Source organism: Anopheles funestus, chromosome 3RL (assembly GCF_943734845.2).
Source record: "Anopheles funestus chromosome 3RL, idAnoFuneDA-416_04, whole genome shotgun sequence".
In the NCBI taxonomy this organism is placed as follows: domain Eukaryota; kingdom Metazoa; phylum Arthropoda; class Insecta; order Diptera; family Culicidae; genus Anopheles; species Anopheles funestus.
Window position 1 is genome coordinate 22,985,996 of NC_064599.1, and position 21,660 is coordinate 23,007,655.

A 21,660-nucleotide genomic window follows, 5' to 3' on the forward strand; every position below is an offset into this window, starting at 1 on the left:
GGTCTCGGCCGTCTTTTTAAAAATCTTGAGTAGTATTTAAATTGTCAAAGGTGGGAAGATCGCTACGGGTTGAAGATCGATCGGTAAAGGAACTGGGAACAACGAATTGTAGAAAGATGCATTGTATGTAATTATGTTAGCGAATATAGTAAGCAAAGAATATGCCTATTAGCAATAATTTATAGAAATTACTCTTTAATGTGTAATTGCCTATAAATAGATAACTGATTTCCTGATAGGTGTGTACATCCAGTGTAAAAGTCTTGTAGAGATTATTGATGCGGAGGTCAACAAGTAGGTGCAACAATTCCGGTAGGTGCAAGACAGTATAGCAACGACTCTATCCCGTGGATACTGCGAGTTTAGGTCGGAACTACTGATCCTTCTGGTATTTACGGAGTTGGCCCGAACGACTTGCACCCACGACTCAAAATCGATTCCGATTAGCTTGAACCTGACTTTGGGTCCAATCCGTAGAATGAATCGTATAATCAATTACTAGTCGAGATCTGATGTATTTGGGCATTCGGACACTAAACGTTGTGGATTGAATACCTTCTGAATAGGTACATTGCTATAAAAATTCCACTGCGCAGTTTAAGGTTATATGGCATTCAGAAATGACCCTACTACAGTCCGTATAGGGTCATTTCTGATCCTATAATGATCCATCGGATCGTATAGGTCAGAAAGAAGAAATTGACTTAAGTCTAATATATTTATATCACAAGCCGTAATACTAATTCTAATGACCATAAAGAAGGGCCACTAACGCTCGCCTTACGATCGCTAATTTTCTCCTCTAATCCCCCCACACTAATTGAAAATCGATCGTAAAAAACGAGAAACTAACACTGACATATTATACGGCAATAAGGAAAAACTAGACCCGACAGCAAATGTCGTACAAATCAAATTAGAGTCAATTAAATAGAGACGGCAGCTCCATCACCGGAACAACCATAATCCACCGTACGGATGTAGAGCGGTTAGAAACGGATGTAAAATCGTGAACCTTCTAACAACCCTTTCCTTTGCGAATGACTTCTCGCCGCCCCAGGCCCCACTGCGCAGGTGACATCGAGCCACAGAAATACACGCACACATACGCCCACCAAGGTTCTTTTGTATGGTTGGGCATTTTCTAACACTTCCGTTTGGATCGCAGAGTTCGTTAGTGGGAATTCAATTCCAGCCATTTTACAGCTTTATGCAACGCATGGAAAATACCTGCAAATGCGAGTTGGTGGAATTGAGAAGAGAGAGAAAAACAACCATCGAACCATTTTCCAGCTGGGCTATTGGAGTTCTATTGAATTCCCAAGCGCGTGAGCATCGTTTTCAAGTGTTTGTACTTCTAATGGTTCAATGCAAAATACTAACTACACACCTGGAGGAGCGATTTCGCATAGAAAACTAGGTCACTTAGTGAGGTTAATTAATTTCAAAAACATTCCCGTCATGCATCACTATTCTACATCTGGTAATTGAATATTCTAACGAACGAAACTCTCTTTTCTCGGTTCTTGAAATTTTACAAACAGCTTCAATTGATCCACGTGAGTTTAGTTGGCTCCATTGGGACTTGTGCCCCAATGATTGGTTCAGTACACTGAAGGTTGTAGATTGCATTTTATCTCAATTTTTTGGTTAACTTGAGTATAAGTCTTAGTAAATTATTAAGCCATGAAGAAGTTAAAAAGGACAACAATGTATATAGAAGCGATCGATATCTAGACAAACCAATTAAATACGCATTTCATTACCTATGTATCCACTCGAACAGTGTTCAAAAAGGCAACAACAAAAAAACAATGTACGGAAATTGTGTCATTTGTAACCCCTTTAAAGTCAATCTCATCTTCACATTGAGCACCTACGTGAGATGACACATTTTTCGAAGCGTGAAAACCGCACAAAAACTTAGACAACAATAAAGCAAAACTTCCCAAAACGAACACAAAAACTAAAACCGACAACCTTCGCCGTCGCTTTAATGTGTGACTTTCAGTTTCTTCTCGATTTCCGACAGTTTTTACACAACATCCAAAAAAATAGGCACGCTTCATAGCGGGTGTGCTTAATGTGCGTAAAACTGTACACAATCCAACTGCAGCATGTCGTTTAGGAGTTGTACACGTCATGGCGGCGGCAAAAAGGGACCGACCGACCGGTGGGGAAATGGGGGAAAGAAAAAAAAAGCTAAAATCTGCAAAAAAAAAGATGATGCTAATGACGAATGGGTCGTTGAAAGGTGAATGGAGGAAACTTTTATGCAATAAATGATAACGCACGATCAGATGTACGATTTCCGTTTTTTGCGTTTTTTTTTTGCGTACGAAGGGAAACGCAGACAAGTGCGCAGGAGCAGTCAAGATGGTGGAAGCAGCAGCTCCACCATGGAAATGGGAAGTGGAAAGGAAAAGCAAAACAAAACATCGATTGTGTAATGATAATTTTTCCATTTCCACATTACACGGGTATACAAATTGGACGGGTTTTTCGTTTTTTTTTTTGTTATTTTTGTTAACATTAACGTTACAAGCATAATCGTACTGCATCCCATCGATAAGGTCATTATCGAGCGAAACGAATGCTCAAAGTAAATTTTCACCACGTAACGTCACGTGTCTGTTCAAGGATTTTTGGAATATTGGAAGTTTACATGAAACTTTCGGTTTTTGTAAACGGATTACAAGGTTCATTTTTTTGAACGTATGCTTTTGGTGTGTTTTTCTCCAACAAGTTGTCGGATTTGCTCTCTTGTATCTGAGGTTGTAATAAATGCCACGTGACAGATGTGTCTAGTTCGCAAACATCCTTCATGGCGCAAAACCCAGGACGATAACCACACTGTTGTAATCCGAGACTTTGGAAAACTCGTCGAATATCTCCATGACCGAACGACCAACATCGTTTGAAAAGTTCGAGTACCTGCTACAACTATGTATCCTTGCCTGAACCGCACACCATCAAAAATGGAACGGTTTCCGTGTCCTTTTTCATCTTCATTTCCTGTCCTTTGGTTTGTGATGGAAATTTTAAAACACCTACCAAAAATGCCAGTAGCTCGAAGGATTTGAGTAAAGAGAACGCAGGCAGCAGCTGTCAAGTGTTAAGTTCTCCGACACGAAGAAGACTTGCAGCAGTACAAGAAGTTCAGTGTTACCAGCTGCTGGTGCTTCGACCCGAAAGCAAAGGTTATGCGTGCGAGAGTGGGTAGGAATCGAAACGGTGATCAAAAGCAGATTGAAACCAGATGGCAATGTAGATGAGTAGTGGCATCCGTCGGTTCTGCTCGTTCGCACAATGGCAAGATCGTACGGAACTCCGAACCGATCATCCAGGGGAGGCAAACCGATCGTTTTCGTCTACCTTGATCTAATGATGATTGAATGATCCATCTGTCGGTGCAGTTAGAATTTCACCCCCAAAAAGGTCTGCTGTTATGCTGTCAGGGGTCACCGATCTGCATACAAAAGCAGCGGGGCAGGATAGCAATCACGCGGATTATGAATCACGGTGAAGCTATTCGCCTTTGCATGATGGTACCATTCGTACATACACCTTGGAAGGTGGGAGCTTCCGCAGACATCATCTCAACTTCGGTGAAGAAGCGTAACGCGAAAGGGGGAGCTTGAGGGGATTGGAAAACCCGTCATCATTAAGAGAGAAAACGAGATGCACCGAGGGAGAGGAAAGAACACACACCTACACGGTACGTCGGTTCAGATTGAAAAAGGCATCAGCAACAGGCGTAACACCAAGAGGTATTGCTGTAGACGCGCTCACGGTCATGGTTACTGTTGGGGCTTTGTTTCCATCGTTATTTCGGTTTTATCTTCAAATTCAATCGGTAATCGAAAGGATGCAAAGCGGTACGGTATGTGTCGAAGTGGGTGGGCGAGGTCAGATTATTGGAGGAAAAACAGTACCTTACCCATCCGTGGCAAGAGGGCAGACTGGCAGACGGTTAGAAAGTAACAGCTTGCTTGCGTTTGATGTTGGAACTCACGTCAGACGTGATGTTTGCGGTTGAAATAAATGCTAAACTATTTCAAAATTTGAGATTTTTTTGGAAATGTATGAAATATGCAATTTACAACTCACCTCAGCGAAGATACTAAAGTGTCCTGAGGTATTATTAGGGTGGCTGATATGTTGTTTAGCAGATTCTTAGGAATTCTTGCGGTAGTTACAATCACGCAAATATAATCGTATACAAGCACTCCTTAATGATAACACACTTTAGTAAACTTTCAACAAAACAACAAACTTTGTGCACCGTGAAAAAGGGTTAAATAACTTCCAGTTCCGGTCTGCATGAATTAACAAAGCTCATTCACTCGCTCACGTCGGCCGTTACGTCGAAGGCTACTATCGGACGGGTGTGGATTGAAACTGAGCGTTGGTGTGAAGGAGGGAAGTGCTGAATTATGCTTATTACTCTCACTTTGATAATCAATAGCCCAACAACACATAACCGGATGCGCGAGATATGGTACGATAAAGAAATTCACCGTTCACGATTTGTTTATTGATACGCAGGGCACCACACTGATATGAAACGTTTTTCCCATTCCGTTTTTCGGTGGATTATCTCATCCGGTGGACGATGGTTTTTAAACAAAAAAAAAAGGCACGTGTTAGCTTTGTTTCGGGGGTGGTGAGATATGTAGACACCGCGACACACCGCGTTACAACTCCGGGCAACTCCGGAACCGGATCTGAGATGGTGCGAAAGCACCACAGTGCACCGGACCCTAACCTAACGCTCGCCAAGGCTCGTGGTAGTATGCAACCGAGAGCATAGGACGGTATGACTGAGAGCAAGGTAAGGTTCAACTGCGCCGTCAGAGAGAAAATTCATCCGGACACAGCGAGTACAAACAACGGGTCAAAGCGGAATGTAGAGCCCAGCTTCTTCGGGTTCGGGTCTGCGCGCAACCGAGGAAGCCTGGGGCGGAAAATGATTCTAAGCTGCTCTGTGAGAGAAGAGCACAACACACCGACTGGTGGATAGCTCAGTTCAATACACCCAGCCCGGCAAAGAACAACGACCGACCGGGTGCTGCACATGCTCCTAACCAGAGACCAGCACCCCTACAACAAACATAGACGAACGAGAGGAAAACTGGAAAAGCATGGACAGCATGGTGAAACCAGCACGAAAAAGAGCACATTGGAATTGGTACCAAGAGGCAGCAAATTGAGAGGGTTCCGAAAAGCTCCGAAATCTAGCAAGGATCGCACCGAGAAGGAGATGGAACGGACTACGCACATGAAGCTGAGATGTGATGTGGATGCTATTGTTTTGTGGCTGGTGTTTTAGAAGCGAACAAGAAAGAGAGATGGATTATGGGCAGATGTGTATGGCTGGTTGAGCCATCTGTTTTATGTGGCTAAGGATCCGAAGATTTGTCCTGTAGACGAAACTGGGCGCGTATCTTTTACCGTTTTGTGCAAGGATATAACACACGATTTTTGGTACGAAACAGAGTAACTTATATGATATTTCTATGTTTTTTTAATAGATGTTTTAATAATGAACGACGAACACAGTAAGTGCTATATCAAAGTTGTGCAAAATTTCCACTTCACTAGGAAAATCCATTGCACATTGATATTCGTCATTGTGATACATTTATCAAAAATTCTTCTACACAACGCGCAAAACAATTGCACGCTTTCATGTCAACAGGGAATTTGTTGTCGACTTTGGTATTTCCTTTTCCTTCCCCTACGGCACCAAGCTCAAGTGGCTCGAGCTGTGGAATGATGAGAGGTAACAACTGTGAACAGGCATAAAAAATGCACAACCTTGCATTACAACATCGAGTGCGGCAAGTGTGTTGCACATGATGCAGTTTGATCTGCTAAGCTCCCGTAGCTACCACCGTTCGACGATATGCTGACTAACGAAGCACAAACACTTTCCTTCACGGCCCTGATGCTGATGCTCCTACTCTAGAGAGATGCCATCGAATGGAAAACACTTTAAAAGGGTGGAAATGGGAAAGAAAAGGAACCAGCTAGCATCATAGCTGATGGTGAAAAAATCGGAAAATTCAAAACAAAGATAACGAAAATAAGTACACTCAAAACTGAGTGATGTAATGCTAACGCCATGGAGATGTAGAACAAAACATCCGGAAAGAGCTCAAAGAATGCAATCTTTGATGTACAAAAAGAAGAATTACGTATCTACAAACTCTGGGGATGAATTCTTGAAAAGACAAATTTTTGATCAGGAAGTTATACGAAATTGCAATCGTAGTTATGGTAAAATTTAGTAGAATTAACGTCTCTAATCCAAGGTATTATCTGAGCATTTGAAGTGCTCTTTATGAAAACGAACAAATAACAAGACATTAATCAATTATCCGAAACCCTAAGTCTAAATAAGAGCCAAATTCGCAGAGCAGAGGTACTGCTTTGCCATTAACTCGTACCTTAATTAGTACTAATCATTCGCTGATGTTGTCCGTATCCGTACTTACCGTGTTCGATGTAAAAATAGCCGACAGCTCCAAGTCATCCGTCGTTAGGTTGCTGCAAGCAAAATGAGAATGAAATGAAAAAAAAAACGACATTAATTGTACTGCCAATTTTGGGTGTTTATTGCTCACTGCAAGGCATGGCAAAATTAGTTAACGTTTCGGTAAAGTGTTGTAATTGAGTTGTTTTCTGTTTAATGTTTTGCACCTACTTTTGCACTGTTCTTAAAAAGATAAGCTTGAAGTTGGTGATGTTTATATCGAACCGTAGGTTAGCAGGACATAGGTACATCTACCTATTGCTTGTTGGACCAGCACACCTCAGTAGGGGGTAACGTGACCTTCTCGGTAGGATAAAATATGGCCACCCTGTGTCAAAACTCCTAGTTCGATTCGGTCGGTTTTTTGTAAAGGAAAAATCTAAGATGTCACCGAAGGCGCGTACCTTACAGCACAATGAAAATAAACATTTTATGTCCAACTCCAACACACCAACTCCCAGGAATGAATGGCGTCGATAGCTCATTCCATGAATTAACCCTCATTCGAATGAAAGAGAGGAACTTGTAGGTGGAATCTCCGTAGGACGGTTTTGTTGGTCACTTATCCGACGGATCCCTGTCGTAAAGAGGACCATTTCAATCTACCTGAATCCACTACGAAATCTATTATCCCGAGATTTGTTTCCTTCTCTAGACATGTACCATCATGCCTATAGTCTGGAAGAGCTAGCTCTGTACGTGGAAGGATTTTCCCAACATGTCCAAGAAGGACTATAAACAAAAATTGCTGCGAACATTAAAGATACCGCGCGCTTCACACAGTACATGGTACGAGATTTTATTGCAGCATAAATCCATTACGGTCCCGGTACACCACAAGTGGACAAATAAAATGCGGAAATAGTAGTCCTACCATAGGTTGAGGTTGAGGTGGCCCGCCACGAGCAATTAGACCATTGACGGGTAAAAGGATTCCTAATCACAGCCTGACCATTGGTGTCTGGCAGCAAACCGGGTGGTCTAGACAGTTTGGAAGGGAGAGAGGAGAGAAAATTATGGTTTCGGTGCGGGATCAAATGATCCGATCGGACAGTAACATGAAACCCGGCAGAATAGCTGAGACATTCAACGCAATGCTGGATTAAAAAGTTCGACCCAATGAGCAGGGGTAAGGGCGCCTGGGATTTCCAATTATGTGATGGTGCTTGTTTAAAAAATTAAGTAGAATTTGAACACTGAAGACCACACAGGTACGGTGTATTTGAAGCACCGACTCTAACATAAAATTCACCACAATTCTTGGTTAGTTGTTGTAGATAAGAATTTGAAACAGTCATAGCACAGCACATTATTGCGACACTTTCCCTCTCCCTCTTTTTCACAGATTAACCCTTTTGTGGCCGTCACAAAAAAGTAAAGATTGCAAAGGTGCGTGAGTAGGAAACCGTTTGTCAACACCAGCTGACACCTGACATTGTATAGAGTCGGGATGATATCTGGGTGGGTCAAACTAATGAGTCACACGGATCGTTTTAAAAAAACAGGTCCAATGAAGCAGCATTCCCACGGCTAAGCAAGCGCGCGTGCCTTACGTCTTGTGGTCACAAAAAAACCCACAACAGACGCGTAACACCTTTTAAAATATCACAAACCGTGTGCCACATCGCCAACGTACATTCGGGCAGGTCGGAAGGGCAAACGAGCACAAACACAGCAGTAAATAAAGATTTGCGAAACGTCAACTGTCGGTGAGCGGTTAATTTCAGCAAGACTCCATGAGAAGCAACGCGGCCACGATTCGGAAAACGGTGATGTCTTCTTGACGAAAGCAAGACGGAGACATACACTCGGCTCTGGTTTATTAATAGAAGTAGTTTAAAATAAACTATAACCCGTACCCCCGTATGGGATACCGCTGCGCAAGCAGGAATTGGACGATTTGATTGAGTAGCGAACTTCCTTGTATTAGCATGCTGACGCCAAGTGTGAAACAGGAAGTTGATGCCCGTTTGCAGTTTTATAGCATCACTTTATTAGGGAGGTTGTTGGGAGTTTTTCCCCATTACGTGGTGCATCCATTCAATTTTTATGACTTTGTTTAGAAACAATGAATCTTGAATGCAAATGGTACAGTGAAGGATGCAAAAAAACTGAACAAGAAACGAATTAGATAAATGATCAGGAGATGCAACAATCATTCTAATTGGTAGACATACATAAATCAATTAAATCATTTGCTATAAAATCATTTTGATGGTTTAAAAGTGCCGTGCAAGATCATATTGTTTCAAACTCTCGTTAGATATAAGACATCCTTGAAATATAATAGAAACTTTCATGTTTTCTAGATAAGATTCTAGATAAGTAAGAGGAAAATAAATTAAAAAATAGTTAATTAGTTAATTAGTCCAAATGGTGTAGTCTTCTGTTTTTTTAAAAACTATTTCGATTAGTACTCCTGAATGTATGCAACCTACATTAATATGGACTTTTATAAGCATTATGCGACAAAAAATTTTTTTTCTTCAATCCACGATAATCAAAGATGTCGGAAGACTCCAAGTTAAAGTACAGCCTCGTGTACTTCATACATACTAGTCAGCAGAATTGTCGTTAGATAAAAAAGGCAAAGTTTTAAAAATCGTTTAAAGTTTCAAGCAGTCAAACAGTATAGTTCCAAACAAAAGTCTGAACAATACGTCCGGCTCGAATTTAAATCTTCAACGAAGCGTGTCCCCAATACCCAACACAGGTTAATCGGCTTAAGGTTATTCAAACCTACGGTACTCCAGTCATTACAGGCAAAGCAGCAAAAGGTTATTAAAAATTGTAATGACATTAGACAAGCAAAATTATAATAAACGCCGCAATAAAATATTCTTATCTAAGACGTTCAAGAATGAACTAAAGCGTCAACTCACTCATAAAAGTTTAGTTTATACCCTTTCATTCATTTCCTTCTAAAGCGTGTAAAATTAATTGCAACTTATATTAATATTCCGCAACAATACAACAGGCATCTACAAGATATTTAATCTTTATACATCTGTAAAAGTGAAAAACACCATACGTTTCTATTTCCATATGGCATTAAGCTGACATTTGGTTGACCATTTCTCATTCTCGTCAAAAAAAAACCAACAATCTGATATTTTCTTTTCCACCCACCACAACTGTTCCATTTTGCTCGTGTGGTGATTTGCACCGGTACCAAAGTAATTCGTACTAAAAACTCTGAACGCCTTCTTCATTCATAAGATTTGATGCGTTTCGAACGGGTTCTACAAAGTAAACACCACATACATATTGGATTGTATTTACCTTTTCTATGCTCAATCACCACTCGGTCCACAAACCAGACACCAGTGCGGAATGGCGGAGGAAACAAACGGGATCTAATTTTCCGTTAGAGAGAGTGTTTTATACCGAAGGAACAAACAAATCGGTTTTTGCGGAGGAGAGGCTGTTCTAGATCACGTACATACACACGTGTTCGAATCCAAAATAGCGAATAATAAACCCCCGATTGCACATTAGGTCAGACAAAATACGGCGCAAATTGTACGATCTCGTGTGTCTTTCATTAGGTGACCGATTGATTGTGGGGTTTCGGTAGATAATCAAGCAAGCGGAAAGTTTGCCATTCAAATTCAAACGTTGCTAGCCATTCTAATAGAGGCAGGTAAATATACCATTTTCTTAAAGGTCATTGGAGAATCGAAAAAAAAACATCAAAAAAAATTTTTGGGTTAAGAATACGTTCTTCTCTCCTGTAATGTAATGACGCACAGAAATGGACCAGAAAGACTCCTTGTATCACAGCTGAATGTGAATGCAGACGTCCGTTGACGAAAATCAGTATTAAAAATAGATTCAATCGACATCGGACAGGCGTAACCAAACCGTTTAACCATTAAAATTATTCCCAAGAAAGACTTCGATAGAAAACTCTTGCTGCATCACTGCATCAGAAATCCATTAGCGAAGTATGCACGTCTGCTCGGACGTATAATAGCGCCGAAAGGTCGAGAGATAAAGCCAACGCAATGTCTGTTCCGTTCTGACTACTTTCTACCAGGTTATCTGGCGAAGGATCAAATATTATAAGGTCCGTACCGTAAAAGGGCACCTCCAAACCTTATGGGCTACTGTGTTGCACTGGAGATAGCGGACAAAGCAGCATAGATGGTACGGGACAGATATTTTGAATTGCAAGACCGGTTCGATCGTTCGTTCTCTGGCTACGGGAGGAGGTTGAATGTTTCTGTACATGACAGTCACCGTGCCAGATGGGATCCAGAAGCAAATGGAAAAAAGAAAAACAATATGATGCCTGTAGATAAGCACTAAAATATGCGCTTCAATATATGTTCTGACTACACTGGTCAGCTGGGAGTAAACAGTCTATCCGCCAAACAGATGATCCGGAGCGCCTGTTTGGTTACGTTTGATTAATCGAACAATTTTGCAATTGTATCTGTAAAATTCAACCAACACTATGGACGAGTTTAGTCCAATATCCCAAAACAAAACAATCATTCAGCACAGAGTTCAATATAGAGAGCCGTACCCAGAAACAACAGATGCCGCGATTGCGAGTTTTTGTGTACGTTCTTACGCTAGCAGGAGGAAAATTTTCCTACATCCCGAGGTTCATCTCCCACGCCGTGACGGTACACTTTGAAACATCGAAGTCAACTGTAAACCGTGCATGAAGCAAAAGAAAAACTCCGAAAATTGGATCAACTGATGCCTTGTGGTCTGTTCTTTTGGTCCGGTGATGGAGGCACCACACGGTGTGTGTCGATCAATCTTTCGGTTGTTTTTTTTTGTTGCTTCTTTTCTCCGGCAGTTCGAGATGGACCGTGTCGTGTCGTGTGGCACAATTTTTGCATACGTTTGCAAAAGGAAGGTATGGGAAAACAGTGCCAGTGCTATTAGGAAAATGGTAAATGGTGTAAAGGTTGCTTTTTCATGGCCCAGTTACTTTGCAACGAGTTTTTCGATGGTACCGGATACCAGATCACTCGGGTGTCACCAGTGTCCGGGAAGATACAGGGAGATTTGATCATCAATCAAACGAATGGGAAAAAAAGTGTAGCAAGTGTGATAACAATTGATTGTTTTGAAGTAAACAAATGTCTTATGGTTTGTATTAAATTAATCACTTCAATAAGTTTGTTGATAATGCAGCTAACAAATTATTATACTTCTCAAAATTTCTTGCTTGTTGTCTTTAGTTAAAAGAATTTTTTTAAATACATATTTGGGTTCATTATAAGTTATAAATCATTTTATTTGGTTTTTACTTTATATACAATTTCAAAGCATTGGACTACTATTAATGCTTCTTAAAGATCGTACTACGAAATGAATCACGAAACAAATACTTCAGGATTGCTTATTCCAAATATCCATATGATGAAAATAAGTTTTTTCAGTCAAAATGACTGGTCCAGTAGTTTTAGTGTAAAAAATTTTCAAGAAACGAATTAATAAACTATCACTTTCATCTTGCAAACAAAAAGCGAAAAAAAACATACAAAACTATAAATAGAAATTTGTACGTTTTAATGCTGCTCATTTTTACGGTGCTTTGCTACGAACAATTTAACTAATTTGACAACCGTCATTAAATGTTGTAGCCCCCAAAAAACAAAATAAAAAAAAATATAAATACCAGAATCTACAGCATTGCTCCGTTTCACCGATCCGTAAAGCATTAAGTAAGCAAGTAGGAAGACGAAACGTAAGACAAAAACAACAGTTTGCAACCCTTAAATGCATGAAATTAGTTCAAGCTTCCAGTGAAGGGTATGGGTACGTAACGAAAATGGAGGCGAATGGAAGCGAATAGCTTTGCACAACCGTCCAAAACTAACCATCGCTTCCATCCAAGGGGTGACTTTTTGGTAGAAATTGTAAATGGATTGATGTTGGGCGAAGGTTAAAGTAAACAGTACAAACGGCAGGTACGACGGGTGATCATTGATCATCTTCAACCAAATACAGCCATTCAGCTAAGCTGCAAAACTTCACCACACTGCAATTGGTTTAGATAGGTCGGAAAACGTTGAATTTTCCCTAAACGAAAAAAAAACTTTTAAGGAGTTTTTCATTCAAACCCTTCAACTAAACCCACTGCTAGTAAATGATATAAGTAAAGAAGGAAACAAAAATGCAGCACGCAAACGAAAAACAAAAAATCCAAATAAATGGATCAAACAAGCTGATGTGCTGCGGTCAGTTCACATTATGCTCGCCTTGCTATGGCTACGGGGCCCTGTCGCCGGGGTTTTCTGTCATTGCATAAGCCGCGAAGAAAGCGCCCGCACGCTTTACTGCAAGACTTTATGGGATTTGCTTTACTGTTATGTATATTTTTTGTTTGGATTTTTGGGTACTGTTTCGATGTAATGGTTGATGCACAAACACACGCTGGAGCTTAGCGCCTTTCGTGGTGCATCGTCCCCAAACCAGGCTCGGTATTTCTCTGTTATGATCGCGTTTTTGCCTTTCCGATACCGGACATACCCTTCCGCTGTACGGAATGTCTAGAGCGTGGTACAAAAAAAACTCTTGAAAAGACGACAACATTGTCACGCAACCCATGTGCACCACATTTTGTTTGTTTATGTCTATATAGGGTGACCCGACGTCCTCGCCGTGTTGGACTTCCAGTTGTCTAATGTTTATGTTTATACCTCTGCCGAGTTTGGTTTGATCACGTGGTGGTGGTGGTGGTCGATGTGGAGTTGCACGGGAGCATGAACGGGGGGCTATTGACTTTTTGGCAGTTTCTTTCGTTTCGGACTGTACGCGCGACCTTGTGCGTTTGCTTGGTTGGTGATGATGGCGCCGATGCACTACTCGTGCAAGGGTGGTAAGGAACTGATGGTTGCCGAGTGCCGCAAACACGATGAAAAAAATGAGATTCGTATTTTCAAATCATCAGAAAAAAGGCGGCGAAATCATTGATCCATGGCTTTACTACTATGGCATGGAAATCGATTTTCAAAGTAATCGGTTTGCCGATTGTAATTTTTCTGTAAAATTGTGGAAGTTCAATGGCTTACTGGATAAATTAGGGGTTAATTCCGGATTTTTGTTGTTACATATGATTGCTGATCCATAATGCAAGGTCATTGACTAACACACATGGGATCGTGAATATTCGAGAGTCTTCTCAAATCAACAACTAATGACAGCTATTTGACAGCTAGTAGCTGATACGGTGTACTAGCAAGTATTCAATCGGATAGTATAAAACATTTCAAACTTTTCGTTGTATTTTTTCTTCATCCTGCACGTTTTTCTATCTTTGATTGACGAGTTATCTAATCTCTTTATCTGCGAGTTTTATATGATTAATGTTTAAATTTATAATCATCAGCTATTTTTTCTTGGTTTGATCTTTTAAATTCTACCATCTATTACTATTTATTGCGTGTTGTTTGTATATTTTAATTGGTGGATTTATTTATTGTTCTCTGTTATTAATTTATTTTATTCTTTGTTTTTCATATGTTATGGCGTGTTTACTTATTTTTTATAAACTATACTATATTATATGCGTTTTTGTTTAGCCACGAATGGGATAGTAAAATATTAATTCATTTCCACCCTTTAAAGACCCTAAATATCCACCAAAAACCATAATATGATCATTCTTTCGGCAATGGTTGCAAACAGTTTCTTTTAATTATCATCTGACAGTTCAGAACTACAACCAACGCTCAACATAAGCCGATAAGCTTTAACATTGTGATTTTTTATTATTGAAACAATTTCAATAAACTATTAAAAATTGTTCTACAATATTTAAACCGCTTGAATTTGATAATATTTTTTTAATTAACACATTGCACTTTGCGTTTTTTTAATCCCTTTAAAACACAGATAAGCTCTAGATTGCCATGAAAGATTTAAACTACTGAACGAAGCAGAGTCGCTGAAGTACTTGATAAGAAAAATTAAATCGTGTACTGCAACTGCTTCTTTGATTTAATTTAATACATGTAATGCGTCGAACATTGCGAGAACCAATTGACAGCGGCGAAAACCCAAAATGAACAATGTTGCAAAAACTGGAAAATTTCAAGCAGAGTTTTACTCAGCACGAGCTACAATCGATGGTATCATTCTTCCTACTGCAAAACCTTGACCTGCTTTAAATGATGTGCACCTGAAGCGATTTTGTGCAAAGACCACGATGCCCGGCCATGACCGATCAAACTTTCAAGTACCTGAAGTGTCTCAGCGTTCGATTGATTCCCGCTATTTCTGCGTAACTAACCGTGGTAAGGAAGTCTGGTCTGGACCTCGTACACCGGTGGTTACGTTGTAACGCATTTCCACCATAGCGGCAACATCGAAAACGGTAACAAGTTGGACAGATTGGTGGGATTTGTGGGACGTTGTATTCACATAACAATAGCTTGTAAAGTTGGCAAATGTTCAAGTGGTGCTCTACCTGGGCGGCGTTTATGTATCAACTGAGAGGATCGTCCGCAAATCCACTTCAAGTACTGAAATGACGTTGTCACTGACTGTACCGTATAAAAGTTTTACACTACTCGCCTGACACAGAACCGTGTAGTCAACTGAGCAACGAGATAGAAACATTTGAAGCAATGCATTACTACAAAATGGCAATTCCATCGAATGAGTGGATGCAAGATTTGTTTCGTGTTACAAGCGCACATCATCATTTACGGCATGAAATCAATAATTAAAGCCACATGTGGTGGCCACACTTGCCGCATTATTGTGCGTAGTACGGAACGGACCGGTTGTTTACAATGATCTTGATATCCGAACGTCCAGCATTCCGGGAGTTCACGATCACGATGATGATGCGGCGTCGTTTGAACCGCCAAAGGAAAACTATTAATGCCGCCCGGGGGGAAAACCAATCTCGTTCGTGTGTGTGTGTGTTTTTTATAATTCACTTTTATTGATGAAGCATCCAAAATATATCTCGAGGAGGGAGAGAAAAAAGATCGATTACTGATCTAAGGAATGTTTTAATCGTTTGTTCAGAATACAATTACTCGACAGAATATGGTAGTATGAGATCATGAGACTTACAAGTATCGTCTACGTCACCCAAATACGTATGATTATGCATTACTACTGCTAGGGAACATTCACTATAAGTAGATTTAAAAGTGAACATTCGTTATGGCGCCTAAAACGCGCGGACTTCAAACTGCACGCAATCTATCATGTTATTCAGTTGTAATCAAACGGCTCTACACGCGTTAGATCATGGGAGCGTGATGCAAAAACCGTATTTTATTGTACGGTTTCCTGCCCGTGTTACACTCCACCGTACTTATGGACACTCACGATACACCAGTGGTGGCGGTATTCGTAACTTCTACGAATTCTTTCCATCCCGTGAATTATGCAGCTCCGATTGGTGCCTACCTATAGTGGGAAAACGCTAGCGCGGCAACACTAAACTGACCAGCCTGAAGTGGTATACTTACATCGTCCAGCACGTGGAATCGTATTACAACACACTTTCACTGTCAAAAGTGTGCTCCCACTGTCCTTCCAATCTTCCCCCAAAACCGAAACCCCTTTTTTTAAGTTCTCTTCTTCAAAAAGGGTAAAGAAGGATGGGATAAGCGATCGGGCAGAAGTATCGAATTCAAATTGCATTGCCAAGTTTTGCGGTTTCGCCATGCCTCGTGGGTCCATCATGATATACAGTGCCGGAGAAGCGCGAAACAAGTGATTACACAACAGTCAACCCAAAGGTAAACTATCCGACAGGCGAACGCGACAAACCGCAAAAAAGCCTTCTCTCCGCATTCAAAAAGCACAAGAACACACGGCTGGAAACGAACTGTCAAATGGATCGCTCCGCAGCTTCCCGCTTGAAGGCCCCAGCGCTTGATGTCCCTCTTCAATGGTACAATGGATGGCACGGTTTCATTTCGATCACTGTGTTCTGTCAGGTGTTTACCGGTGGTGGGATAAACTATCCCTGAATCAAATGTAGCCCCCGAAGACAGGCTCGGTACGTCGTTGTGACACCCCGCAAATAAATTCAATCGAAAGTCAATTTATTCAATTCCAAATTGGCTGTCAACGATGGCGTTTCGGGTTTTGCGTGTTTCAAAATTATTTCAATGTGCTTACCTTTCTTAAATTTATTAAACCTTCTTGGCTATGAATGCAGAAGAAAATAGTTAAAATCGGTACCTCACCGGATTTCTGATCCCACTTTCTGTTCTGTCCTCTGCCCTGTAAAAGGGTTTTGTGGATTTTAATTTACAATGTCCCCGGAATTCCCGGAAAAACTATTTTCCTCATTCATTTTTCAACCACAAAGGAAATTCTGTGTGGTCAACCGATGTGGAGAGTAACAAACGACACTCGTTTCCGGTCACATTCAAATTACAGGGTTTCTCAATGGAATAAATAAAAACAGAACACTTCGACGATTCGCAACAAGTAAAGATGGAGAAATTGAGGCAAGAGAAATACTATAAATTATCACCAATTTGAAGGTTATGAACATTACATTATAGTTAAATGTAACGCAACGAGAACCATGTCGGATTTTAATGCCACTTTATCTAAATCTAGAACACAAAGCGGATCATTTATAAAAAATGAATAACTTCGACATAAACATAAAAATTGTTTCTATCAGAACATTGATCATGTAAACTTATTAAATTGAGACTATTGTTAAAATATATCACGTCATATTTCTGAGCAATGTTGCTCAGCAATGTCGGTGCTTGTTGTTGTTGATGGATGATGATTAATAACAAGTTGAATATTAAACAAATTTCAGCTAAATTGTCACGAATCGTGCATGTGTTAAGCCTACTGAGAAACACTGTAAAACGGTTTGCCAGCATCCGGTGCGCAACAGTCCGATCGGAACTATAAACAGCAGTTAGAAGTCTTCACCGGCAGTGGAAAGTAAGCAACACTAAACCAACCCGGAAGGTTTATATCTTCCTCATACGAATGGTTTTTTTACATATTACCGCTTGCACACATCCATATGATCGTTTTACTCTCCGAAACGGATCCATACACCCGTCAATGTTTGGATAAGCTTTCGCTCTAAAACCGTCTTGTACATTATTTAGCATCTTGCTGCTTAATGAATTGAGTTTTACCATTGAGTTTCGCTCGATACTTGGTACGACGGTACTACTAATTACCGACAAGAACACCGAACGGCTGCAAAATGGTCGTGTTTATTAAAATTGCTTCCATTTACATCAGGACCGGGATGCCGGTGGTGCTTGAGCGTTGATAGAAATATTCAATAGTTCAAATTGGATGCGATAATAGGAAGGAAAGCCACCAACCGATCGAACGTTTCGTAGCACCCATTAGTGGTGCTATGGATGTGCTGCTCTCCAGAACCATTTTTGTACAAAATCCCTGCGACCGGATGGGAAGTTCTACGCCGGTTACACACAAAAACATCCGGAATGGACGGTTTTCGTTCCACCATTCCGTTCATACCGTCCATCCCAACTAGAACAAATAACGACGACCGTAACATCGATCGTAACGATGGGTGAAAATCTAGAAAACCTAGATTTTGGTTTACCCATGCGGAAAAGTCAAGCATGTGGGATGAAAATAAATTGCACAGGCTGGTGGAAAACAGTTTTCTCCGCAACCGTTCGGAATTAAGCAAACGATGTTGAAGTTTTTGCTTGATGCTGCACTTGTAAGGAAGCTACCACAATTGCTAACCGCTGAAGCGGCAGGATGCTCTAAACAGACAAAGGAATAGAAAATCACAGCAAGACTGCAGGGAGAATTGTTGTTTGTAGAAATAAATAAACTTCCTGTTTAATAGAGGATACGTTCGAGGAATGAAGTTAAACACATGGGATTTTCACATGAAAGGACCGTGTGTCAAGTGCGTCGACAATCTTCGGAAATGTCGGAAGAGAACCGTACTCACTTAAAATCAATACTAATATCCGCATGTGTGGACAAACACTAGGAAGCGTGCGTTATGAAAAGGTAGTGGCAAAAAAGGATGGATTCCAAAGCAAAAGGCTCACCAGCGGCAAACCTGGCTGATGCAGGCGTTACGAAGACTTGCTGAAGTTTAAATAAATTATACACAACCCATTCCGGACGGTAAAAAAGCAAGGAATAAGGAAAAAAATAATACAACCAATCTTTCGCAGCTCGTTCCATATCCTTGGGATATCCTCGTAAGGGAGGAAAAGTTGTTTTTTCCTGGTGTGATTAGATACGTTCCAGCGTTTTGAATGTGTTTAATTTCAGTTGTGGTGTATGTTTGTTTCCACTCTGGTAACTTCCAACCATGAGAACCTACGACCTTTTTTTTAACTCAGACACAGCAACCGGATATGCGTTAAGGTGCCCGTGAAAGTACAGGGTGTAAGAAAGCAAGACCCAGAGACATATACCCGAGGTCGTCCCGGGATATTCCAGATTCTCGGCTTCTTGGGGCATTGGGACCATTACACTGTATAAGGTCAACACAATGTTGTCAAGCTACGACAGACTGCTACGGTATAAAACTTTCCCAGACACCAGAACGAATCAGAAATCGTAATTGAAGTGAGAAGATAGAAGAATAGCCAAGAATGGAAACTCATTCGCCGCCACTTTGGACTGTGCTGATGGCGGTAGAAGAACGTTAGAAACTGTCCAAAGAAACAGAATTGAAGAAGAGAACCAAAACAGGAAGTCATTGATGGTGGAGGAGGTCATATACTCTAGACACCAAGGTTCATGGAATAGCTGGATAGTAGCTTAGCTGCCTTGCAGAAACGTACCGCTTGGTTTGCTCTAAATTATTCATTTTACGATTATGGGTACGTACCAGAGCGACCCACAAGAAGAAAAACCGTACTGGGGCAGGTTGGTTCTTTGGCAACGTCAGGCAATGTACGGCCAGAAACAATAACCTGCCCCTTCCTTTTGGGTGGCAGCCATTCGGGAAAGCGCTGATAATTATTTTCTTATGACTTCGAGCCCATAACCGAAGGCTGTCAAGAAGTTGGACGTTAGTTTTGGAAGTTATGGACACCAAATGTATGTGACCTGGTTTTGCTGAAAACGTTGCGAGAATCTCTTACGAAGCTCTTGACACACTGAACTACACGAAGAAGAGGCCATTGAAGTGTCATTTCTTGGTTTGGTTTAGCAGTTGAAAAGATTTGATTTAAATTCTACTTGTGCGCAAAGAGATCGGTTGAAATTTAACCATCACTGACTCTTCATAATTAGACCCTTTCGAAGAAATGAAGAGCTTACCAGGAAGCAGTTAGGGTGTGCCGGACTTAGTTTCAATCTCAAGAGTACAAGCTGCAAAATGTGTATCGAGATCAAGAAAGGAAAAAAAACACTACCAGAATCCATCCCCCGTATCCAGCGGCAAAATGATCACTGGTACACGCAAGACGACTGGTTGTGGATCATCCTCATCATCTACAGTTACGGTGCAAAAAAACAAAAAGACCCAGCCAAACATAACAAAACGAGCATAATAGAAACAGATGATGATGGGATGCTCATTTCGCGATGGACGCACTTGAGACACGGCAAATTTGTGCTGGTTTCGCTGGCGTCAACAAGAATCTGCATTGAGAATGATTTTAAATTTTCTCCCAACCGAAGAACAAGCGATAAAAGAAAAAGCAGATGGCAATTCTTGAAGTTGGAGAGCAATAAACAGAAATAAAAAAAACCCAACAGGAAGAAAATTGATACCTAAAGGCATCAAAAAAATAACGCGAGAAGAGACACGAATAAGACGCAAGAACAAAAGACAATGTGTAGAATTTGGTTTCGAAACGGTCACAAACAGACGGCCTCCGTCCGTGTAGATTCAAATCTTTGGCAAAATTGAAACTTAAGACGACTGGTTGCAAAAATAAAACACAAGCCATGAGGCGATTTACTGCACCCAGGTTTACGGGGGCCTACAATTATTACTTCTCTGTGCATACCGTCGTGCACGGAGATGATGACACCGCAGCATAAAACATGGACAATGCAACTAACCAACGGCAGCAGCAAAATTTTGACATGATCGTGCACAAATCTTATCCTAAATCTTATCCGTGGAGATGTTCCAAGAATTGGGTTGTTAGCAATAATCGCTCAGGTAAGCTGACGTGGTAAGGGTTCTGTGTAAGGTGAGTGATAGGTCTAATTAGAACGATAAATTATGAGTATGGGAAGGGTCCGCCAAATGGTCCTGAAATACAGAAGCCTTAACAATTAATGCCATCCCTTGGAAAGATTACAGCCGAAAAACATGCTTGCCGGATAATGATGAGAAAACGGTCACATGGTAGTAGAGAGAAAAGGCATCACAAATTTTGGAGAAAATACGCTCCGAACTGGAGCACCGAAGAATAAGTACTTCCACTGTAAAACCGGTAAATTATAACACTTCACCCCATCTGTACAATATATTAGTTCCCAAAGTTGGAATTACGATGTTTGGAAAGTGTATCATAAATGATTTAAACATTCATTATCCGTGGGAAAGTACGCATACTGTGGTGGCCTAGAATTTGGGAAACCCCTCATTTATTGATGTAGGATTCGTCTACCATCACCAATAATCTACAACAGTGGCGATGCGTCGTCCCATTTTGGGAAAACCCCTGCAACACAGTTTTTGTGTGTGTCCCTCGAATCGAATTGCACCGGATGTACACAAATACCTACAGGTCTACGCGGCAAATATTCTTGGCAAACCTTTGAAGCTAATTTCCTTTTTTTTCTTGAGTTGCTGCATTCCATCACACCGGAACGAAATGGTCTAGGGATGGGTCAGAATGTGACGTTTGATCATGCGATCTTTAACTCATTCGCTGCTCATTTACAGCCGAGGACGCACCCGAGTTGCTGGGACGTGGGAGAGGTGTGAAATGGTGTAATAAGCAAGAATGACCTGTGACTCGATAATTGCAACCTTGAGTTAAAATAGGCACTACAAGCATTTATGCAGGTACGACAATTGTAAGGTGTAACAATAATTTCTTAATATGTCCAAAAAAACGTAATTTTATTTCTGAGAATCCATCTTTTTTTAAAACTTATTTTTTACAACTTGCGTTCAATGTTTCATTTCAACATCCATTGTCTTTAATGATGTATTTTAGCTTTGTACACCA

General features: G+C 40.7%; 1 protein-coding gene across 5 annotated transcripts in view; it reads right to left on the minus strand.

Annotated features, from left to right (window-relative positions):
- LOC125771924 (uncharacterized) overlaps positions 1–21,660 on the minus strand; it is a 182,459-nt gene that overhangs the window by 15,371 nt on the left and 145,428 nt on the right. For all 5 annotated transcript variants that reach the window (XM_049443090.1, XM_049443088.1, XM_049443087.1 and 2 more), the window contains one exon: positions 6,501–6,552. In XM_049443090.1, the coding sequence (XP_049299047.1) occupies positions 6,501–6,552 (52 nt within the window). The remainder of the gene's footprint in view (positions 1–6,500; positions 6,553–21,660) is intronic.